General features: G+C 42.3%; 1 protein-coding gene across 2 annotated transcripts in view; it reads left to right on the top strand.

The window, feature by feature from the left end:
* Positions 1-25417, top strand: part of KDR (kinase insert domain receptor) — a 60094-nt gene that overhangs the window by 4133 nt on the left and 30544 nt on the right. For both annotated transcript variants that reach the window (XM_048509826.1, XM_048509824.1), the window contains exons 2-12: positions 2046-2136; positions 3749-3945; positions 6032-6174; positions 7199-7367; positions 9551-9699; positions 13128-13299; positions 14096-14207; positions 14663-14826; positions 18360-18516; positions 21950-22073; positions 23354-23462. In XM_048509826.1, coding sequence (XP_048365783.1) covers positions 2046-2136; positions 3749-3945; positions 6032-6174; positions 7199-7367; positions 9551-9699; positions 13128-13299; positions 14096-14207; positions 14663-14826; positions 18360-18516; positions 21950-22073; positions 23354-23462 — 1587 coding nt within the window. The remainder of the gene's footprint in view (positions 1-2045; positions 2137-3748; positions 3946-6031; positions 6175-7198; positions 7368-9550; positions 9700-13127; positions 13300-14095; positions 14208-14662; positions 14827-18359; positions 18517-21949; positions 22074-23353; positions 23463-25417) is intronic.

Genomic DNA, 25417 nt, shown 5'->3' with positions numbered 1-25417 from the left:
TTTCAATGGTAGTCATAAACACTGTAGTGGCTATTGGTGGTAGTAATTTAAGGCCAATTTTTATTGAACAGTATCCTCTACATTGTGTTGGGATTTGTGATGAAAAAAATCACCATGATGGAATATCTTGCATTCCAACACATGTTTCATGTTAATTCCTCTCTCTATATAGTTTCATGGGGAGAGACTTAATCATCCTTAATTGTAAGTCTATTTAGTCTACGTTATCTGGCCGATACCAGAAAATCTTGGTGAGTTTGTGGAATAATAGAAGAAGAAAATTGGTACTGTTCAGTAAAAATAGATGGCCAGTATTATTTGCAGGCTACTTTCACTTGTTGCAAAGTTCATTTAATAGACAACTGGTTGTTGTGAGCTTTCCAGGCTGTGTGGCAATAGACAACCTTCCAAGACTGATATGAATATATTTAGCAGTGTTAATAAATCCTATTTAATCTGTCTGGCCAAAATGGTTCAGGAAATTATGTGAACGTGAGTTTGTTTCACACTCTTGGCTCCAGAGATCCATCTATCTTAGGCTGATTGTGTGGGCTTTGAATACTTTGAAGTATTGTAATCTACAACATTGAGATCCTCTTTTTTATGTGGAGGTAGAAGGAATTGATCTCTCCACTCTCAAACTCCACACATGCCAATGGATTGCTTCCAGTTTAATCCTAGCTTTTATGTACTCACTGACTTGGGTAGTGAGACTGGTTTATGTTATTTCTTCTTATGCGCTCAGTTGTATTAATCTGTGCCCAGATATTTCTTTTGACATTGGTAAATTAAACAAAGTTCCCAACTGAATGCCTGGTTGAGTTATAAAAAATTAGTTGATCAATCTCAAGTAAATGGAAGGCATGTTTTAGAAGTCTACATATATATGCTTCCAGATGTAGGACCATGGTCTATAGTTGTTGACTGATAGAAACTCATTCTGCTCTTGTTCAGATATGGGCTTCTTTTTATTCCTTTTTATTCCATATTCAGATATGGGCTTCTTTTTATCAAAACCTGTCTGAAACACGTCACTACTTTTATAAAAGATCTGCATGGTCTACTATCAGGATATATATAAATGCTGATCAGTCTAGCATTGAACCCAGAAGGTCCCATACTTTCCCTTTTTGAGGAATACTTTTCACGATATTTATTTCTGCTGAGGGGCCTGAGGTCACTGCACTTTGTGTTGCAAAGGATTCTGGAGTGATTTCAGTGGTGTGTGGGTAGTACATATGAGATTGTACAGTAATGGTGAACAAGCTGTTGTTTAAGGAAGCTCATTAGTCATTACTGATCTTCTCATTGTGGAATCCCCAGTGAGCTTCAAGGAACACCAGGGCTCTTTGGAGCACAGTCTGGGAAAAACCCCACTTGAGTTGACCCATGTCCTTTGTTTTGCCTGCCTCAGGATTTCTGGGAACAGATTAATTTTGACTCTCAGACATGCTAGACTTTTGAGTGGGAAAAGCAGCACATTAGCAAACACGAGTAACTGAAATCAGGATACTGAGCGCTTACATGAGTGTGTCGCTTAGAACGATTCCTAGCACTGAATATGAAATTTTGGGGCAAATTACGGTATTTTAGAAGTCCAATTTTTAGAAAACCAAAGTGCTTAAGCCATTCCCCAGGGAATGATGAGATCATCCTATGAAGCCAGGTTCACTTCATTACAATGTCCCAACATCCTTCTGCGAGACCTTGAAGTTCGTCAGGCAACAAAACAGGAACTCCACCCAAGCTTTTTGAATTGCAGAGCGGAGCTGTTCGCTTATGACCATCTGCCCATTCTTCCTGTTATGGACAGAGCTCGTGAGTTTCTGTATGATGTACGAAAGGCAAGGTTTTGTCCTTCACAATTTAACCCTTTCAATGCATAACTCCTAACCCAGGGAAGTCCAGCATAGAACTCCCCTTTGCGCTCGTGGCTCAGGTATTCACCACACTAGCTGGTTTCTTGTGACTTACTATTATGGCATTATAATTGAGTGTCACATGCCCTTTGGCATGTCTGGTTATCAATCTTTGCTGTTTTGCAGGCTTGCCAGTTTCCCTGGATCCGCCATCCCTTAGCATCCAAAAATCTGTTCTTACTGTAGCTGCAAATGAGACACTACAGATTACTTGCAGGTATGTTGTGTGAACAGCAGATGATGACTCTTTTGTATATAGCCTGTTTTAAACCCTAAACTTTCTGTTTCCAAGCTGTGACTTCCTGTGCTTTCAGGGAACGAACCAAGTGGTGACATAACCAGAAAAACCTTAAATGATCTCAAAGTACCCTAAACATTCCAAAAGTCACCTGGTCAGATGTTTAAAGTAAATTTTGAGAAGTCTTAGAAGAAAAGAAAGAAGGGCAATATCATCAAGGTCCTTGGGAGATACATTGGTACCTTAGCGCCGATATAAATATCTGTGTTTTCCCTTGCCTCCTTATTTCATACCTTCAGAACTAAGGAGTCAGAAGAGACCGGTAATCATCTGGTGACTACTTCTCACTCCAAATGAGGACCATCCACCAGCCCTTCCTTAGGTCATCTTATGCAGCCCAGATCGTAATTTGCCACAAGTAGACAGTGACAAAGGGAGGGGGAACTGTGCTTGGGGCATAAGCTGCCCGTGGCCCCCTGCTCCCAACACGCCCCCAACATGCCCCTGCCCTCCCCCACGTGACTGCAATGGCAGCTCCCAGGGCGAGCGACCCCTAGATGTCCCCATTGCAGCTACGGTTCTGCAAGTAGATAGCCTGTATGCTATAGAAAGACATTTGTGTAGCAGATTATTCCACCTGGGATAAGCAAGACAGTCAGGGTGTAAAGTTTCTTAGATCAGTATGGTGGGAGATTCTTTCCTGATCTGTAGTACAGCAGTCGCTCAGATAATTCCATCCACACATTGCAGGAGAGGTATGGTTGATTCTCCTTTGTCTCTTTCCACATTCCCCTAGTAACGGCTAATTAATCAAGACATACAACACCACACTCAACATTTCTTCACACTGGAAGTAGCAGTGAGCAAAAAGGAGCAGAATCTGAGTTTGGTGCTGCCATGCTGTGCACCTTGTTTAATTAATTGTTACCTGGGAGATGTGGGTTGTTGGCAACCATGTGTCCATTCATTGTGAGCTTGTGGGTATACAAACCTATGAATTTGTTCACCCCAAACAGATTGGTTACCACCCAACTTCCTGTGTTTTGTGGTGGCAGCCCCTGCGTAGTCCAGTAATCCTCGTGCTTTTATATTTCCTGCCTCAAAACATTTTAAATTGTCTGGACGGAAAGGGCCACTGTCTCTGTTAGGGGTCTCCAGTCTTACTGAGCTTATGAGAACAGGTGGTGGTCTTCACCACAAAATGCCTGCATAACAGGATGGAGACATTCCTTTCCCAAATGGATGTATGGATGTTCCCTGCTGATCTGAAGATGGTGCCTCCTAGGTCGTTCTGAACCGCTTGCTCCATTAAAGGAAGTCAAGATTGGCCCTTCGATTGGGGTTGAAGGAAGTGGGTACCTGGAATCATCTCAGCAAACATCATTGTAGCCACGGATACCACACTGGGATCTCAGGTGTATTTAGAAGCATTGGGTTGAGGTGATTCTTGTTGACTCATTCACATGTGCAGGTGACCAGCTGATACTTCATTCTACATACCATGAACACACCTGTACAAACCAGTCCTTGCGGGAATAACTTTGTAGTATGCTTTTGTTTCCTTAAACCCTCTTTGATTTTCTTTTTCTAGTGGCGAAAGGGCTTTGGAATGGCGTTGGCCTAACAACCAGAGTAGTTCTGAAAACCGGTTAGCAGTGACCGACTGTACTGACAATATCTACTGTAAGATGCTCACACTTACAGAAGTAATAAACAATGATACAGGGGCCTATGAGTGCTTTTACCAAGACAACCACACAATGTCCAGTATTTATATTTATGTGCAAGGTAAGTGTTTCCTTTATGGTATAGTACCTTACATAATATGTTATGGGTCTCTTCCTATTTAATATGTTGGGGAATTGAAGGCTTCATCTTAAATGTTACTCCTAGTTCACCTAAGAGCAAACCCCATGATATACAGTAGGATTTATGTTTGGCTGCATTACTGCAAACCTGGGTACCTTTTCTTGAGAGTGAACCATAGTGAGTTCTGTGGAATGTATTTTGTGTAGGCATTCATAAGACTGGTCTGGAAGACTGTGCTCAAGGGGAGCCATGGATTATCTTCTGTGAAAAAAAGAAGTGTCTTTCTTTACAAAGGCATTCTCCATTCTTCATTTGTTCTGAATGGGTGTGTTGGGCTTTGCATATCAAAAGAATGGCTTAATTCTTCGGTACTCAGCACCATCAGTCTACACAGTAAACTGGATAAAATGTTCTAGGACAGTGGTGGCGAACCTTTGGCACTCCAGATGTTATGAACTACAATTCCCATCAGCCCCTTCCAGCATGGCCAATTGGCCATGCTGGAAGGGGCTGATGGGAATTGTAGTCCATAACATCTGGAGTGCCAAAGGTTCGCCACCACGGTTCTAGGAGATGGGGAGGATTAGAACCAGCAAGGGTTCAAGATCCCTTTCAATCTGATGGCCAAATAATTCCATTCTTCTTGCAAGTCAGATCTGAGGTTAAGTCATACCATTTGTGGGTGAAAATTTAACTTCACTGTAGAAAATTGGATGCACCCTGCAAGGTGTGATAAGCTCCTGGGAATGTCATTTCCCACTAGGGTTGCCCACTTTGGGTTGAAATATTTTTGGAGATTTGAGGGTGGAGGCAGGGAAGGGCATGGTTTGGGTAAGGATCTTAGCAGGGTATAGGGCCATAGAGGCCACCCTCCAAAGCAGCAATTTCCTCCAGGGAAACTGAGCTCTGTCATTTGGAGGTCAGCTGCACTTCCAGGAGATCTCCAGGCCCTTCCTGTCGTCTGGCAAACCTCATTCCCACCACCTCTGCATAAGGCAAGACAGATTTTTTCATTTCTCAGAAGTTGCCTTGTACATGCTGTATGCCCACTTTTCCTACACAGGTGCAATATTCAGGTAGAGAAATGGTGCAAAGCAACCACCAACAAAGGTTGTGCGGAACTGGATTATCATTCTCAATGTGTAAACGTTGATGGGTGATATAAATACAGGTGCTGTTAAACATCATCTCAGTTTAATTCTGTGCATATATCAGGACATGAATATTCAGCTAATAAAGAAAGACAAAATTGCTCATGAGAGAATAAACAATGGTGTATGTGCACGCAGAGAAAGACTCTGAAGAAATCAGTAGTTTTCAGAGTATCCTACCCTGTTTCCCCTAATATAAGACATCCCTGAAAAATAAGACATAGTGGAGGTTTTGCTGAAGTGCGAAATATAAGGCATCCCCCGAAAGTAAGACATAGCAAAGTTTTTGTTTGGAAGCATGCCCGACAAACAGAACACAGAAAAATAAGACATCCCCTGAAAATAAGACATAGCGCATCTTTGGGAGCAAAAATTAATATAAGACACTGTCTTATATTCGGGGAAACACGGTATTAGTCCCTCTGTCAGTCTCACCCTCTACCAAGAAGTGATCCAATCTTAGTGCCAATTGATCATAACACTCTATTTATGACCAGGAAAGAGCAAAGTATCATATTAAATAAAATAATATACAATATGTTGAATCTAGACTAAATTTTCCACTCACGGAAGATACGTCTATGAAACAAAACTTTCCTGCTTTCTCTATTCCTCTTGCAGAATACTCATCTTCCTGAAATGCTGCTCCTGACAGAGAGGAAACATTCAGGAATGGAATGGGGGCAGACTGGGGGGTTGTCAGCAGAAAAGGCATATTGGTGGAAACTATACCTTTCCTTCTATTAGCAGAAAATTTGGTCTAGATCCTGTCAATATTTTCCAGCCTGATAACTTGGGTTTCAACCTATGAATAATATACTCTAGCCTACTATTGTGCAGTCACTTATTTACATCTCTGTACAAAGTTTTTAACAGTTTTTGCAATCTGATAGTATTTATTTTAAATCTTTTAGATTTTATGGATCTTCTAGATCACAGATCTCCATTTGTGACCTCAGTTACTGACCAACTTGGAGTTATATATATAACTGGAAACAAAACTGTTGTAATACCATGTCTTGGGTCTATAACAAACCTCAATGTTTCACTCTATACGGTGAGTCAATGTAACATGTTGCCTTCTGTTATTTGTCTCAGCTGTTCTCTCTTTGGCTTCTGTGTCCAGCTTGTAAGTTTTCCAGGGGCATCTGGTTGGCTAGTGTAGGACTCTGGATGCTGATGAATTAGATGGACCATTGGTCTGATACAGCTGTGCCTTCCTTATATTTTTAATGTTCTGTGCAACAAGGGATGACATGAAGGTTTTCTTGATGGTTACACAAGAAATGGCAAAATGTCCTTCATTTGAAAACTTGTCATAGTCTCAACCTGAGTATTTTGTGAAATCTCTGAAACCCGCTGGAATCCTTTGAGTGACCATTGGACTGCTCATAATGAGAGAGAAGTGTGCAGAAATTAACTATAGCCACAACCTTGATTTTAGCTTCCATTTATTTCAGCCAGAGCACATGCTTGTACTCAGTAGGATTTCTTCCTGGGGTTTTAATCTTTTCCTTTGTGGGCAGGGGTGTGTGATTTCAGTTTAAATATATATATATATATATATATTTGTTTATCAGTTGTATTGATTTTTCTTCGCCTTGTGCTCTTTCATGTTTGGTATCTTAGTTTGGAACTTTTCAAATGAATACAGGTGCTGAGATAAGTGTATTGCTGCTGGCTTTCATGGCTGGAATCAGCTGGCTGTTGTGAGTTTTCTGGGCTGTGTGGCTGTGGTCTGGTAGTTTTTGCTCCTAAAGTTTTGCCTGCATCTGGGGGTGAAATGTTAGGAGCAAAACCCACCAGACCACAGGCACACAATATGAAAACCCATAACAGCTTGTTGAGATAAGGCTCATAGGCTTCAGAGTTTAGAGACCTGACCTACCCCTCTGCTATGTGTACCATAAAGGGCACATGGTCTTCCTGTACGCAGCTGAAGCAGGAGTCACAGTAAGGAAGGATCACATACAGAAATGGGAAAGGAGGATGCAGCCAGGAGCTAGATGGCCACCAGCTGTGCTTAACTTTTATTAGCCAATATAAGACTTTAATTGATTATTGTACTGGTATTTATATAGAAGTATCCAGACAAGATATTTGTTCCTGATGGTAAATCAATTGTATGGGACAGTCAAAAGGGTTTCACTATTCCCAGTAACCTGATTGGCGACGTGGGCATGGTCTTCTGCAAAGCTAAGATCGATGATGAAAGCTATCAATCCATGATGTTCATTGTGGTGGTTGTTGGTAAGTTATTTGTTATTGTTTGTCAATCTCTTATTGACCACTGATTATATTGGGTTCACTAAAACTTCCTTAAACATAGATTTTTTTTTCTGATGCAAACCAGGAAAAGTTTGAAAAAGCCAAAAAACAAAACAAAACAAAAAGAGCTAGGGAAAACCCCTATCCTGGGGTTCAGCTTTTTTTGGACTTTTTCAGAAATGTCTGGGTTTTTAAAACCCAAAAAATACTTTTTAAATGGTGCAAACCTCTAGTTATTAGAGGGTACACAAAGGAGAGGAACGGGTGCAGAAGACCAAGGATCTACCCCCTTCAGACTTGGTCACAAAATTGGAAGCCACAGTGTGTTGCTATCCTTGAAGAATTGTATTGTTCATTCTTCTGTGAGGACTGAGTCCTCACTGACATGAGTGTGAGAATGCCTTTCTCCTTGGATGAGTTGAAAGGATTGTATTCCTCCCACTGGATTGGATCCAGAGGTAATTCCATGAATGGAGGGGAGTTCCATCTAGTAATGTGTCTTTCTGTCCCTTCCACAACAATCCAAAATGTCTTCCAAAAGACTCCTCCTGAAGTGACAGCTGAATTCTAGGACTGCAGGAAAGTGCAATAGGCAAAAATTAACCCCCCTCCAATGTTCACAGAGAGCCTCCTCTGGATTCAATCCACTTACTTAAATAGACTGGACTATTAAATCAGGCAGCATTTTGTCCATTCCAGTGCAAGGAGTTTCTTCTCCTAGGCCTGTTCTGCCAATAAACACGGATGTAAGATGGTAAAAAAATATATATTGGGGGTGGGGGGTGGAATTTCACACAGATCCCAGCCCTAAAACAAGTCTGTCCTGTGTTATTTCCCACAAACCTGGTTTTTTGAGAATTGCGCTATTAGTGAGTCTTTTAAAAAATCTCGGTTTGCAGCCCCTCACAAGCAAACGGCCAGGCAGGAGGCACTTTATTTGCCTCCATTTTCCTTTTTGAAAATTTCATGCTTACATCTACGTAGCTGTGCAAGTGCAGATGTTCATATTGTGAGACATCGTGGCAGCAACTCGGGTTGTTTCTGCATGCTCCAAGTGCTGCCTACGTGGACACATGTGAACACGAAAACAGGAAAATGGGTTATTTTATCCCGACTGCAACCCATTATACATTTGCTGTGTGGAAGGGGGCCCAGTTTCAGCTCATGGCTGAGCCAAGAGAACAGTCCAAACTATTTGTAACTTAGGCCCTTTCCGCACGGGGCCAAAAACAGCGGCCCAGGGACGGCAAAACACCGGTCCCTGGGGAGCCGTTCGCACAGGCAGTACTGCTACAATGCAGCAGCGCCGTCCTGTGCGGCCCTGAGCGGCGTGAAGGCGCCGCTTTCCACCTCCCTTCCCGAGGGAGGTTTTTGGAAAGCGCCGCCTTCCCATCGGTGCGGTGCGAATTGCACCATGCTGAAGACGCCGCTTTCCCATCCCCCCCACTCACCTCGTCCTCCAGCGTCGGTCTGGAGGGCTGCTGAGACCCGCCCATGTTGCCCTCCGACCCCTGGAGGTTGGAGGACAGCATGGGCAGGTCCCTGCAGCCCTCCAGACCGACGCTGGAGGACGAGGTGAGTGGGGGGGGGACTCAGAAGAGGCGGCTCCGCACGCCGGCCTCTGCGGGGGCCACTTGCATGCTCCTGTGCGAACGGCCTCCTCCCCTCCACGGGCATAATTTCTGCCGGTGGAGAGGCGCCCTTTCCTCCGTGCGGAAAGGGCCCAAGTGAGACTGCAAAGTTTATGGACTATCCTCAGAGAGAAAAAGGAAAGGACTGGAAAGAGGCACCCCTGGGAAAAGGCATTTCTTATTCCTCACATAATTCACTTTGGATTTTTATCTGGACTATCATTTCCTTTCTTGTTTCTCGGTGACTTAAAGGACAGAGAGGGAAAATCAAGACAGAATGGGTTGTACATTGTGAATAGCATGTTTTTCAATTCCGTTCAAACATTTTATTTGGCTTATATTTTATTTTAAATGGGTTAACTAAATGTTAGAAGGTTATTCCTAAGTAAATGTACTTTACTGGGGATGGAGGTGGTAATGTCTAAAGTATGAAGCATAAAAAACACCAGGTAATATAGAACCATAACATTTAATATTACCTATTCATCATGTAAACTTTGAGTTATTGATTTGTTATTGCCTTTCCCCCCTTAGGTTATAAAATTCATGATCTCACTATAAATCCTCCTCATCAAGTAGAACTGGCAGCAGGAGAGAAGCTATCCCTCAATTGTACTGCAAGGACAGAACTGAATGTGGGAATTGAATTTGAGTGGGACTTCCCATCAAGCAAAACAAATAAGGTAATTTACCTTTCAAGAAGAATCTGTTTGAAAGAAACACATTTTCTTTTGAACTTTCAGAAATCCATTTTACTCCTGTGATTGTCTTCCTGTAAGTGTTTCTATGTTCAGAGAAAAAAAAACTTCTCATGATCTTTATAGAGAAGGCAGTAGTTTTGAAAATAACATGAGTAGTCATCTGGACGCTTGTCAGAGCCAGTGTGGTACAGTGGTTGAAATATTGGTCTTTAATTCCGAAATCCATTCATCCATTGGCACTGCAATCCTCCCACCCTGCTAATTTCCCTTGGGCTTTGAAGGGGGCAACTCTTCACTGTGGATGAAGCTAAGCCAGTCACTCCTTCAGTCATACCAGCTTCACCAGGTTGTTTTGAGGCTATATGGAGGAGGAGACACCCTCGAGCTCCTTGAAGGAAAAGCATGGTAAAAATGGGACAGGTAATGACACTGCTAATTACACATACAATTTTGGTACAGAAGATTCACGTCCACATATTTTCAAACACTGATGTGTTTCTTGTTCCAAATTCAAGGTGTAACCGACTTATTGGATCCTTATGGCAGAATGAGGAATGGACATGCCTGCATTTCTTTTTGTTTAATTTTTGCTGTCCTATATGAGGAGAAGATGACTGAGGTAAAAGGCGTAGTATTTGCGTGGAGAAATGAAGGTGAAGAATCCAGACAGTCTCCACAGATAAATAGATCATAAGAACATAAGAACAAGACAGCTCTCTGCTACTCGCAGTGGTCCACCAGGTGCCTTTGGGAGCTCACATGCAGGATGTGAAAGCAATGGCCTTCTGTGGCTTGTTGAAGAGTTGATCCTTACAGAACTGCACAGAGCAAAAAAGATCATAAGAGTGTTATTGATGCTGCCAATATACACACATCCACAAACACAAGGCTCCCTTTTATTGAATCATTCCATCAGTCCATTGAGGTCAAAATTGTCTTCTCAGACTGCCAGCAGAGCTGCAGGTTCTAAGGCAGGGGTAGGGAACCTGCGGCTCTCCAGATGTTCAGGAACTACAATTCCCATCAGCCTCTGTCAGGGGCAGAGGCTGATGGAAATTGTAGTTCCTGAACATCTGGAGAGCCGCAGGTTCCCTACCCCTGTTCTAAGGTAAAGGCCTTTCACATCTTCTCCTGACTGGTTTTTCACGGGAGATGCCAGTGGCTGAACCCGGAACTTTCTCCATGCAAATCAGAGACTCTTCCAACAATTCACAGCCTCTCCCATAATGGGCAGGACAAATATGACAGGACATAGATGTTAAATGACTGAAGACTCTGCCATTGTTATAAGCAGCATACATAAAAGATAACCTTTAAAAGAAAGGCTTTGCAGCCCATCCCGGCTGATGAAGACTTGAATGGCCAACGTTGTAATGAAGACTGACGGCTATGTTCTAACAACTGTCTCCTTAATTAGGGCCAAACTAGATGCGATGGTGTCCCCGCAGCTCCTTTGCACGTAGAAAGGTACGGGGTGGAAAAGAGAGCCTTTCAGCATTTTTAAAACAACTTAAAAACGGCATCAGGATTCTTATGGTGGCTGTGGGGATGCCATTGTGTCTAATTTGGCCCTTAGGAAGAGTAGTGTGAAGTCAGTTTGCAATTTAACACACTCAAATGCCAAAACTAATTGTGTATGGCTCTCTGGATGCTTAAACGCAGTGCTTTTGACTACCATTAGACAAGGGAGGCTTTTCATTCATTTTACTAAGCACAGTCCTAGGCCAGCAAAAAGACTAAAATACAAGCACAGCAATAATGTTAATGAACAATTAGCAAGCAATTTCACTTGACACCAACAATCTCCGTATTCTGCTAGCAATTAAAGAAAACTTTGACACTACGTATGAAATGGTGGATTTTTAAATCTTTGAGTTAAAACCTAATAAGTAAGTCTTTAGGGTAACTAGAATAACTGGAATATCCAAGAAGCCTAGCCTGCAGGGAAAAGATTAAGCAATGTCTAATATCCTTGTAGAATTCACAATATAATAGAATGTGAGCAATCGTCTCAATCGCATTTGCATTGCACAGCCATAAACATGCCTTTGTAGGCCAGTGCTGGAATCTCCTGCTAGGCAGGGTCAGTCAAAAGCATTAAATCAAGCTCCGTCATAGAACATGTGAAATTCTGAGGGCTGCTCCATTCTGCAAAAACCAAGCATGCTCTCAAAGTAACATAAGATACTCCAAGCTTCAGTGAGTATTACTTATAACAATCAGTTCCAACAAGGCACACAATTCAGTACTTGCCAACATCTTTATTCATTTGGTAACTATATGCTGTTGTATAATTGCAGCGCCAATAATATACTCCTGACATGGTTCACTACATTGCAGGCTTACTGAACTAGCTACTTGGCACATTATATGCATTTGTAGAGGTGTTTTGTCCCTTCCATCTTCATTTCTTTGCATACTTTCTGCACCTCTTGCCTCAGTCATCAAATATATTTTTGATTCATTAAATCCAAAGTCTCCAAAATGTTGCTTGTAATTACTTGGCCACATTCATCATTATGAAAGAAATCTTTTCCTTATTTATTTAGTGTGTTTTATGCCTGCCTTTTCTCTCAGTAGGTCAGAATGATATATCCTGTTTCTCCCTTTGTTCTATTCTTAAAACAACACAACAATCTTGTGAGGTAGGGTAGTCACCCAGTGGGTTTATGTTAAGTGGGGATTTAACCTGGGACTGCCAGGTACTAGTCCAGCAATTCCAACCTCTGTGCCGTACTAGCTCATGTCTTGTACAAATCAGTAACTGTAATTGGATACTAAACAGGATGCATTGTATGGAAATTGAAAATATGAATATTTATGTATTTATTATAATAGCATTTTGTGGTAAACAACCAAGAGTCCAGATGGTCAGTTTTTCCCCCAGCCCTGCAGCCTTCTTATTAACAGTCTTACCAAGTTTTCCTAAGTAATGGAAATATATGCATGAAGGTCTCCAAGTGCTGTACTATATTTTAAAAACTCAAAATTTTGGATTAGTCAGCTTGAATGTAAGAAAACCGAAACAGGCCCAAAAGGTTACCAGTTGCCAGGGAGGGGGAGGCAACTACTAAAATTCTCGGGTTGACAAACTGTTAAAGCAACTTAGCAAATTATGCCACAGAACGTTACAGCCCACAAACCCACTTATGCATCCACCTTCCCATGCATAATTAATTTGTGGCCCATCAGCAGCAAGCCAATGCTCATGCAGTTTCCAAAACTTACCAGGAAGCTATCCTTGCTTACCACAGGTGAATAAGTGAATGGCTGGACACATGGGTACAATAGTCCTGTTTTCATCTGCATCCACTCAATCTACTAAAAAAACTGCCTGATTTTTTTTGCATGTGTGTAAAGAGAGGCTGAAAGGTCATTGTCTGAATGAACTATTTTGAACTGTATTGTAGAAAAAACACATTTCCATCAGGGAGATGAAGTCATCGTCCGATAATGAAGTGAAGAGATTTGTAAGTTCTCTCACCATAGAACACGTGTCTGTGAATGACCGAGGACGGTACAGTTGCACAGCTTCCAGCAGCCGCATAACTAAGAGGAGCAGCGTCAACGTCATTGTCCACGGTAAGGCATTTCCCTGGATCTACTTCTTTTTATTTGGAAAAAGACATACTGCAGGCACTGGTAAAAAATAAAACATCCACAAAACTGAGCCAGTGATAAGTGGAAGTTCAAGAGCTTTCTTAAAAAAATCACATTAAATCTTCATCCAGTGATCGTATCGTTTGGCCAGAGGCGTACCAGAGGTCTCTTGCAGTCTCATTGAAACGTCCATCATTATTTGAAAACCACTCCCTGTCTCCTCATTATACCAGTAGAAAAATCCAGACCTTGTGTGATTGGATTAAGAAAGTTTGGGATCTTCGTAATGAGGAGCAAACTGACACAAAATCTCAGAACCTAACAATGGAAAGGATCATTTTAGGGAAGAGTGGTAGCTGGTGTTTATTTTTTAGGAATGGGAGCTACTTGATTGAGAAAAACCAAACAAGCTTTAAACAAACATAGTTCAATAATTAATAATGTGAACAAACAATTGGGTTATTCTTTAAAATGGTTTTCTCTGCCACCATACCATTGCAGAGGGTACGTAGACATGACACCACTGTGGCTTACTGACATGGATCTCTGGATACTCCAGTGTATCTTCAGGATAACAGCAGCGTAATTCTGAAATACACAGGCAAAATTCTTAGTTGCTATCTGATGGAGGCCCCCCCAAAAAGTTTGGACACACCAGAGTTTTTCTGTGGTTAGATCCATTGCTTTTGCCTCTATTTAAAATCTACGAGCAATAAAGAAAATATACATTTCTGGAAAAATATTTGTTTACATTTTATTATACTTTTTATTTTGGCAGAAAAACCTTTCATTAGTTTGGGCAGGATGCCATCTTTGGTGGAAACGAGCTTGAGTGCACCAGTCAGAATTCCTGTGAAATTCACAGCGTATCCACCTCCGGAATTAAAATGGTAAGAAATCAAAATGCTATATAATATATCACAGATCTAATATGGCTCCAAGCATCAGTTGCGGATTTAGAAGGCCAGATTAAAAGTCCCAGACTGCTAAGCTAACGAAGTGACCTTTAATTAAGGTGACCAGATGGTCACCTTTGTAAACCGGGATGGGCGGGTAGGCGGGTGGCTGCGCGCGCATGCATGCGCGCATGCTCACGGAGCCGCAGGAGCGCACTGCCTTCTGGGGCACTCCCATTTCCCACCCTGTCACAGGGCGGGACGTCTGGTCACCGTACCTTTAATGTCACTTTTTTCTTAGCCTGACCTACTTCACAAGGCCAGAAAGAGATTACACTATGCATGCTTCTATGAACATCTCAGAAGAATAGGACAATAGGAATGGGAAGTGACATGTATGCTGTATGCATATTGTTTTGAATGCCTGTTTTTTTCTTTTTCTTTTTAAGGTATAAAAATGGAAAAGCCATCACGGCAAATCGTACAGTTAAACTTGGTCACTCCTTGACTATTTCTGAAACAAGTGAAAGAGATGCTGGGAATTATACAGTTGTACTAACCAATCCTATCAATAAGGAACAGGAGAGACACACATTTCATCTGGTGGTGAACGGTAAAGTTCTCTTCAATCCTCAGATCTCCAGAGTGAAATTCTGTTTCCGTTAGCCAGGCCATACTTTGCAGAATGCTAAAATGACAGGCAGATGTTCAGAGCTGCTCGAATTCCTATGGCCTCCCTTCAGCTATTTGCAGAGGTGGAGCACTCACGGGAACATGTGGGGTCACATGTCCCCGGGCGCAGGCCATCTGGTCCAGTGTGAGGGAGTGCAGAGAATTGCACCCCCCCCCCCCAGCAATGGCGTAGGAGGTTAAAAGCTTGTGTATCTAATCTGGAGGAACCGGGTTTGATTCCCAGCTCTGCCACCTGAGCTGTGGAGGCTTATCTGGGGAATTCAGATTAGCCTGTACACTCCCACACATGCCAGCTGGGTGACCTTGGGCTAGTCACAGCTTCTCGGAGCTCTCTCGGCCCCACCTACCTCACAGGGTGTTTGTTGTGAGGGGGGAAGGGCAAGGAGATTGTAAGCCCCTTTGGGTCTCCTGCAGGAGAGAAAGGGGGGATATAAATCCAAATTCTTCTTCTTCTCCCCTTGGCCCCACCTTTGCCGGCTGAAGGAGCAGCCTGGCTGGGCCAAGCCAGGGCAAGGGGTGGCCCACGGCAGACTCCCACTGACTAAGATAGGTGGGGTGCACTGGGCGGGCCAGGGGGAGCAGCGTGCAGGTGTTTTCCTGGGTGCCATTCCCCCCACGCCTCTAGCTATTTGGGGGTAGGCTGCCAATCTCCAGAGGGAGGTTGGCAGTCTTCCAGAAACACAGCCACTCACCTGACTAAATAGGTTGCTTATTTATTTATTTTTTATTTATTTTTTTAAAGCATGTATTCCACTTCTCAAGAAAATGGCTGCTTCAGAAGGTGGACCGTATGGCGTAATACCCTACTGAGATCCTTCCCTCTCCAGGCTCCGTCCTCAAATATCTAAACCCAGAGTTGGCAGACCTAATTTGAGGGCACTTCATGATTGGATCTGGAGGCAGCATGCAGCCTTCGAGTTGCCAGCCACTGTAACACAGGTCTAATGTGGCTGTCCATTTTGCTGTGCTGGACTACCAGCTTCTTCTTGCAGTCCTTAACAAGCGCTCCAAACAGTACATTTATCAAGCCCCTAGTGGGCTGCCATCTGTGGCTGGAGATCTGTGTTTAGTTATATATACTCACTCTGATTACTGATCCTGTGTCATTCATATTTTGCTCCATTTATTTGTTTGGCAGATTTTGGGTTACCCATTTCTTGTTTCGCAAAAGAATCTTGTCTTTGTGAGGTTTTTTTGTATGCTTCTTGGCCCTTGTGTCCTGCTGTGTATTTTGTTTTTGCCTTTTTGTGTCCTGCTCTCTTCCTGCCTTCAGTGATCATTCCCGTACATCACGAGACCTTCCCCTGCTGTCCTTGTGTGCCTCTCCCATCCTTCCTGCTCTTCCCTGTCTCTCGTGTTCCTCCTCCATTTGGCTGCTCAGGAAATAGTGTTGTTTGCAGCTACATAAAAGAGCCAGTTTTAAAGATGAGAAGTGCATTTGGATGAAGATGGTAGCTTCTTGGGAAATAGAAGATATTGGCTGGACCAGCATTCATATAATAACTTGGAATGGCAGAAAGAATAAGCTGTAGTCTAAAGGACAACTTGCAGACTCCACCATGACCTTTTGGCCGGCCTGCTTCTCTGCTAACCTGCCAAGTAGAACACAACTGATCTTCAATGAAATACTGGTCTTACAGATGCTTGTCAAATCCTCCTCTTTTTTGCACTCCCAGTCAAATAGTGAAACCAGTAATGATTAGCTGTACATAGCTGATGTCCTGTTTTTGGCTTGGGAAATCACAATTTCTATAGACCTAGATCTGGTTCCCATACCGCTCTTCATTTTGTAATCAATACTACCTGTAGGTAGAGATGGTTTCTTTTCACTGATAGACCAACTGCAGACAATCTTGTAAGTTATAATGGGAAAATGTCCATAATTTGACAAGTGTGAGTGCCTGGGATAACCCATGAGGACTACAACACACAGGTTTGCCAGCTCTGGGTTGGGAAATACCTGGAGTCTTCAGGAGTGGAACCTGAGGAGGGCAGCATTTGGGTAGCAAGGGGGCATCAATGGGCTGTGATGCCATAGAGTCCACTTTTTCTCCAGGTGAACTGATATCTGTCATCGGGAGACCAGCTATAATCCCAGGAGATCTTCAGCCACCTTGTGGAGGTTGTCAACCCTAACGACAATCATGATGTGTCATTGAGTTTTAACTGTAGGGATAATTAAGACTAGGGTGCTGTTGAAGCTGATATGCTTTTTCTTGCTACAGCTCAAAGAAGTTAATTTATTATACATTGTATTGTGGAAGGCTTTCATGACCGGAATCACTAGGATATTGTGGGTTGTCCGGGTTGTACGTCCATTTTTCAGTAGCATTTTCTCCTGATGTTTTGTCTGCATCTTCAGAAGATCCTCAGGAGAAAAATGTCAGGAGAAAATACTACTGGAACACGACCATACAACCCGGAAAACCCACAAGATCTTATTATATGTTTCTAAATATTTGCCCTCTCCCTAACTTTCTCCCATAGGAATGAATGGCAGAAGTTTCCTTAAAATTGAGAAAGTAAAAGGGTACTCCTGGGGTAGGAATAATTCTCATGATGGCTGCAATGACTATTAGGAATCAAGAACCAGTGTGATGTAGTGGTTAAGAGTGGCAGACTCCAATCTGGAGAACCAGGTTCAATTCCCCCACTCTTCCACATGAAGCCTGTTGAATGACCATGGAGCAGTCATAGTTCTCTCTGAATTCTCTCAGTCCACATGGAGGCAGGCAATGGCAAACCACCTCTGAAGGTCTCTTGCCTTGAAAAGCCTACAAGGGCACCATAAAGTCAGCTAGGTTTGATGAGGCGCTCGCACGCGCGCGCGCGCACACACACACACACACACACCCATTTCCATAGCCCAGTTCTAAGTTCTGTCTTTGGGCAGCAATCCTACAAATACTTTCCTGGGAGTAAATGCTATTGAATAAAATGGGACTTATTTTCAAGTAGACCTGCTTAGCATTGTTCCTTTGGTCACTCTGTTGGGTTAATAGGATGGTTTTACAGGGAAAGATGACTTTCCGTTAAGTACCAAGAGTCAGATTTGCCAGTTGTCTTGCATTTTAACGGACACCCATCCATTCTTCTTTCATAACCACTCCATGGTGATATGGACACATCATCCTTACTTGAATTATCTTAGTGTCACTCAATGACTCAACTGTAGTTGTGATTATAATGCTCTGCATATGACATAGAATTGGTGATGGCTTCTTTGCTGGATAATCGCAGTCACTGATGATGAAGATGTAGAAGCAGCTCCATCATATGATTTTTTTTGTCTCAGTAGCAAATCATTTAGTACTCCTAGCTTCCCCCCTCCTTTTCTAAAAAAGCAAATCAATATAACCCAAGAAATGTCTTGACCCATAAACAATACCAGTATTAAGTGAGTTTGAAGCAGTTCACTAATGTCATTCCTGTATTTATATTCTTCTCCTGCAGTCCTACCACAGATTGGAGAGAACGCTCTGTTAGCACCAGTAGATTCTTATAAGTATGGCTCCACTCAGGCCCTAACATGTACAGTGTATGCTGTTCCATCAGTGTCCAAGATTCAGTGGTACTGGCAGTTTGAAGAAGAATGTACTTTCAACCCTCAGTAAGTACAAGATGGCTTTCTGGCTGTTTGACATTGGCTCATGTTGATTGTTGCTCTAAAAATATTCTATTGTTTTAGTATCCATTTTTCTTCCATGGTTGGGATCCATCATGCTTTGCTGCATAAGGCCCCCAAGACCAGCTGAAAGAACCCACTTGCCAGTCGAGTGCCAGTTTAGGACATTATGCACATAACCCAAAAGACTAATATCCTCCTAGCATTCCAAAAACCATGGATCCACCATCCCTTAGAGATCATCCCAAATTCAAGGCAGAGTAATGTTTAGAAGCCCTGGAAAATCTGTTTGGTATTTTTTAAAATTTCAAAATATTCATCAGGCATTGCTCACACCCTGGCTATTTTTATAGCTCTGTAGACTTCAAGGTAACATTAGAGAAAATATAAGTAGTAATCTGAAATTGCCAAGATGCTGAATTTCATATGCATTACCCAACACCAGTGCTTCTCTTTTTCTGTTCATCAACTTTCTTGTTAGATATTTCAGTGCCCTTTTCAAAAGAAAAATTCTTTTTATAGGTATCATGATCTCAGGGATTACAGTATGGTGACATGATGGAGTCACATAGCCAGATCGATTTGGCTGTGTGATGCCATCACATAATTCCGGTACTCACTCTGTGAGGAAAATCCTGGCCAATCTGGACCATGTTGGCAGTGTGGTGATTCTGTGTCAGATTTGGCTAGATATAGCACGGAGCCAAATTTATTCAGAGCCTACTGCTAAAAGTCTAAAAGTTCTTAGTCTCATCCCACACAGATGTATTTCATCTCCACCCTAGAATACGCAAAGCCCTGAGTCTGGACCAAACATATTTTGTGTAATTCTGATTAGTGTTGTTTACTGAAATGGCTGTTTGGTACAGTAATTCTAACTCTGGCCTAGAAGAAGAGCAGAGGTAGTATAAAAACATAATCCCCCCCCCCTTTCTTGGCAGCAGACACAACTTCCTGCAACTCTGCTGTGACTTTGTGTGTACAGAAGCACTTGGGAATCAGTCCGGTAACATATGTTGCCATCAACATTAAAGTTGCTGGCAACTTCCTCCTAATCACCTTCCCAACTTTGGCAAAAGTCCCATTGGGTCATAGACATGTCCAGGTTCACACTGATTAAAAATAAGTCATTGCTTAATTTGGGGCATAATAAATGCTGTCCTTTAAAAAAAAACAACGCTTCCCTGTTTCTCTAGAAGGAAAGGAAGAGGGGTTTAGTGATGGTGCCCTGGTGGAAAGGAATCCATGATTCATATTGTATCCTTCATGCTGCATCCCTGCACAGAGTTAAGTAGTTGAAATCCAGTGGATGCAAACTGTTTAACTGGCTATAGATATGCGTCTCGGTCAACATCTCCACTGAAATAGCCATGGTTCAAAAATGGTTGTTTTTGTTTCATTTATCCTCTTACCAGATCTTGGCATGTTTGTTCTGATTTCCTTATAGCAGTCCACTGCTGAAGATGAAGTGTCTTTTTTCTGTGATAGTTTTATCTCAGAGGAAGCATCTTGATTGATGTTAGGGAATGAGACAGTTGCTGACTGAGGGCCGCTCCACTTCCTTTATCTGAGTTTTGCGCAGGGCCAGACTTCCTTTTGTAAAAAGGAGTCAGCTTTCCTGTTGTTATTTTCATAAACGACTTCCACTCTTTTCTTCCCCTCGTGCCTTGTCATTTCCTTACACAAACGCCCAGTGTCCTAGAGAAATACTTGAAGGATTCCAGTGAATTCAGTGTCCCCCTCTGCCTTTCTTTTGAATGGAATTAACTCAAATTGTCTTTATGAATGGAGGCTTGTTCCCAGAATAGCTGCTGTGCCCTGTTCCTCACCCCCTATCAGTGTCCTGGCTGGGCTGACCAACTCAGAATAATGAAGGAATTTACCTCTAGGCTCTAGGAATGTCAAAAAGGCTTGGAAGGTTGGATGTAACTGGAGAGTATTTATTCTTCTGGTAACACACTCTTCCTCTAGAAGGTTGGCGGTGCCTTGAAAGAGCTTCTAGAAGACTCCAGTCCAGTGGTTAGGGTTGCCAGACTCCAAATAATAGCCAGAGATCTCCTGCTGTTACAACTGATCTCTGAGTGATATCAGTTCCTCTGGAGAAAATGGCCAGTTTGGAAGATAGACTTATACCATGATGTGAAGAGAGTAACCATTTGGCCTATATATTGCTATGTCCAAAGAGATTCCATTTTAATTCCTGGAAGAACTTGCAGGAAAATCTTGTTTTTCTCTCTCCTTTTTTTCACATAGCTTAGAAACAGGTGCTTGTAGATATAGATAGGCTGTACCATCACCAAGGTCAGATTCCTCATTATGGGCATGGAGTCATCTCCAGTTATTTTCAACTGGATTCTGCCAGTCAGCTAAAACCCACCTAAGGCAGATGTGGGATCCAACCAGTTCTCACCACTTCTCTAGAAGCGGTTACTAATTTTTTCTGAGTGCCGAGAAGGGGTTACTAAAGCAACCTCCCTGCCCAATAGGGACTGGAGGTGCATGTGTGTGGCGGCGCCACTGTTTGAATCCCACCACCATCGGAACCTGTTACTAACTTTTTTGGATCCCACCACTGACCTAAGGGCAAGTTTCAAAGGGGTAGGGATAGCCTGCTCACCTTCCAGAGAGTTCTCACTAACTTGATACCTGATTGGTTAATTGGTAATTATTTGGGGCGGCCAGAGCTTGAGCAAGAGGAAACTATGCCCAGGGCACGAGTGTGCCCTGCACCCCTGCTATGCCCCTGCCATGCCCCAGAACACCCCCCTGCCCCCCTTGGCGCTACACCACTGGGTGTGGCCAGCTTTTGCCATAAATTAATTCCATTAGAGTTAGCAGCCATCTTTCCTTTGTTTTTGGTCTTTTTTGCCTCTACTTTCCTCGAAGAACTTTGCCTATGTACTGAGGACTTTTATTATGTTTTTTTAGCCAGTATTTCTTTTAGTAAGTAGGTGTACTTTATTGTTTCATTGTTTGTCTGAATATGCACTTTATGATTCTATATTCACGGCCCATTTTTAAAGCTGTTATTTTTGCAACCTTTCTTTTAAATAAAAAACATGAAAAATGGCTCTTGTGTTCTTGAGGGCTGGGCATTTCTACCACCCCAAAGGCCCAGATGGATCTTTGACACATACTGAGATCTTTTCCCACTTCAAACCCTGTTCTTCTCAGGCCCCACCCCCCAAATCCCCAGGTATTTCCCAACTCAGAGCTGGCAACCCTACTGAGCCTAATCAAGACCTTTTGTGATAAGCTTCAACAACACAAGGCAGGTGCGCCGTTCATGAGACCCTTAACAGTTTGGGCATCATCCTTGAGTTGTTGTTTCTGTATTATGTGTCTTGTATGTTTGTTAAAGCAACTACCAAAAAGAGATAGCTTTCAAGGTGAATTTTCTGTGATCTTTACCTCTCAGCCAAACTGGAATGGGGAGCAATCCTTATGCCTGTAAGAAATGGAAAGACATAACTGATAGAAGAGGTGGAAATCACATTGAAACAGTAAAAAATCAATTCGTCGCCATTGCTGGGAAAATGAAGGTGAGCTAGTGATTTTTTTTGGGGGGGGGGAGGGTCACTATTTGAAATGCCTTTTAGATGTTTTAAGTAGAATCTAATGCATTTGTTCATTTGTGCACCACAAAATAATTGGCTTGTTAATCCTAAATACAATTATTCATTAAAATGCCCTTAGATGCACATGCATAATTACTGTGGAAGTCAGTGGGTCTCCCATGGAAATAAGTAGGATCATATTAGATTTCAGTTTTGGAATTGTTTTGCATAATTATATTCATAAATAAAGCTCAGAAACTGACATCCCGAATGTAATGGAGTGGGATGGACTTGGAAGAATCAGGTTCAAAGGACACTTCTATTGTGGCTTGTTCCAGTGGCAACTTATGTTCTTTCTCTCAGTGACCCACCTGCAAAATCAGATTGATAATGATATAATTTAAGAATGAGGTTTGAAGATAACAACATTAACAAAAAAAAGTGTTAAACTCTCTAGGGTCCTCTAATTGTTGATAACTCAGTAATTTTTAAAGTAGCATTTTTATCAGTTCATATATTTGTGCCTACAACTATGTTAATTAATGATGTACAACATAAATATGTGGCAAAAAAAGGAAACATGATAAAATTGTCAGAATTGGCAGACTGTTTTCTACATGATATACATTAATTGTACAAATTTTAGCAATTTATTTCCAGGTAAGTATGTGGGATTGTGACCCATTAACTTGGATCCCATGTGAAATCTTCTCTTAATGCATCATTTCCTTACCCCTCACTTCAGCGTTCCTAAAAATGGTATGAGGAGGCAGTAAAATTTCTGCAGCGGGAGGTAGAAATGGGAGGAAATTACCCCTTCTTTCTATCAGTACTAGATTCAACCATGGCATTTAACCATTTTTAGTAATTATGGCTCCAACCTTAAGCAAGCTCAGTGGAGAGTTAGTTCTATTGAACACAGTCGGGCTTAAGTCTAGACAGAAATGCTTGGGTTTGGTCTATGAGATACAAAGAGAAATAGTCCTATTTTGACTTTCAGTTAGCTTAAAAAATCTTTAGCAAGATGACTTGGAAAAGTTAAACAATGTTACTTCTGTTTCCCAAAATGGGTAACCAGCAGGTTATGTAAGCTTCAGGTGAAAACAGAATACATAAAACAAGGGTGGATTGTGTTTGTGTGGCCCTGGAATTTATGGTAGCCTGGATAGCTACGTGGTAACAAATCAGCTGACTTATTGTGCTAGACTCAATTAAGTCCTTTGGCATCACAGTAGCATGACTTTGCTTGGCTTGTTCTTTTGTAGACTGTAAGCACGCTTGTAATCCAAGCAGCAAATGTGTCCGCTCTGTATAGATGTGTGGCCAGTAATAAAGTTGGAGAAGGCGAGAGAGTAATTTCGTTTCATGTTACCAGTAAGTATGACTCACGGATTGCACAAATATTATCCAATAATATGTCTGACTTTGTTTCAAGTAGGATTCCAGGATCATTTCCCCTGTGTACTGTCGATAGGTAAAAGATGCTTCCTCTGTATATGTGCATGTGTGCGTGCGTGTGCGTGCATGTGTATAACCTGCTAGCACATGTGCACTACACCTCCAATCAAACCAAATTCTGGAAAATTCAAGCAATTATAAAAATGATATCTTATAAAAGCTGTAAATTAGGAATTGTGTTTATTTTATGTAAGATCCTTTTTCGTGTCATAAACTATTATACTGGATCGACTGATTGCCAAAACAACAGTAAATGTCCTTTGAACTATTTATCCATCTTTTGTGAAAAGTGAAGCATCATTTAAAATTATGCCCTAAATCCAATTAAATAGGCAGTGGTTTAGATCCCTAGTTCTTTCCTCATGTTATTCTTGGAGGTTCTCTGCCCTCCAGAATCAACATTTCAGGGGACATTTTTGAGTGACATCAGGAGAGGGAATGCAAGAAAGTCAGGCTCCAAAGGTGGAAATCCCTGCTGTGGAAATATTTTATAGGATTCAAGCTAATGACCTGGATATAGGAGTAGTCAGGCTGAAAGTGGCAGCCTAAGCTTGGTGAAGCCAATTCTGGTTCAAGAACAAATTTCTGCTTCTGGAACCTGGTAGGTATGCATTGCTGAGCTGGATGGAGTTCTTTCCCGAAGCTGTGGGTAGTCCTGTTGGGTATACAGTCAGCACTGACAAGCATGAGAGTGTGGGCGGTGGGCGGGAATTGAATCCATTTGTCGCCATTTTGCTTAAAAGAGACCTGTAGTCAGGAACATTGAGGTAAGGAGCCAAAATCCTTTTGACTGTTCTGGGCACTGTAATGTTTTTGAATAAATTATTACTAGCTAGCAATAAAGCCCATTGTAAGAGCAAGAAAACAGGCTCCAGCAAACTCTTGGTGGCATAACAGTGCCCACTGAGGGTGGCATAACAGTGCCCACTGAGGGTGGCAACCCCTCCTGCAAAGAGTGGGTGTAAATGGGAAGTTCTCACAATGGAGATATGTAGGGAGTGGTGTCCCCCAAGGATCCGTTTTGGGACCAGTGCTCTTTAACCTATTCATAAATGACCTGGAAGTAGGGGTGGGTAGCGTGGTGGCCAAGTTTGCAGATGATACCAAATTATGTAGGGTGGTGAGAACCGCAAAGGATTGCGAAGAGCTCCAGGCGGACCTTGATAAATTAGGTGAGTTGGCTAAGAAATGGCAAATGCAGTTCAATGTAGCTAAATGCAAAGTGATGCACATAGGGGCAAAAAATCCAAACTTCACATACAAGCTACAGGGGTCAGTGCTATCAGTCACAGACCAGGAAAGGGATTTGGGCGTCTTGGTTGATAGTTCCATGGGAATGTCAACTCAATGCATGGCAGCTGTGAAAAAGGCAAACTCTATGCTGGGGATAATTAGGAAAAGAATTGATCATAAAACTGCAAAGATTGTCATGCCCTTATATAAAGCAGTGGTGCGACCGCACTTGGAGTACTGTGTCCAGTTCTGGTCGCCGCATCTCAAAAAGGATATTGAGGAGATAGAAAAAGTGCAGAGAAGGGCAACAAGGATGATTGAGGGACTGGAGCACCTTCCCTATGAGGAGAGGCTGCAGCGTTTGGGACTCTTTAGTTTGGAGAGGAGACGTCTGAGGGGGGATATGATTGAAGTCTATAAAATTATGCATGAGGTAGAAAATGTTGACAGAGAGAAATTTTTCTCTCTTTCTCACAATACTAGAACCAGGGGGCATTCATTGAAACTGCTGGGGGGAAGAATTAGGACTAATAAAAGGAAACACTTCTTCACGCAACGTGTGATTGGTGTTTGGAATATGCTGCCACAGGAGGTAGTGATGGCCACTAACCTGGATAGCTTTAAAAGTGGCTTGGACA

This window comes from Sphaerodactylus townsendi, linkage group LG10 (genome assembly GCF_021028975.2).
Source record: "Sphaerodactylus townsendi isolate TG3544 linkage group LG10, MPM_Stown_v2.3, whole genome shotgun sequence".
NCBI classification, from domain to species: domain Eukaryota; kingdom Metazoa; phylum Chordata; class Lepidosauria; order Squamata; family Sphaerodactylidae; genus Sphaerodactylus; species Sphaerodactylus townsendi.
This window is presented reverse-complemented; position numbering and strand designations above follow the sequence as displayed.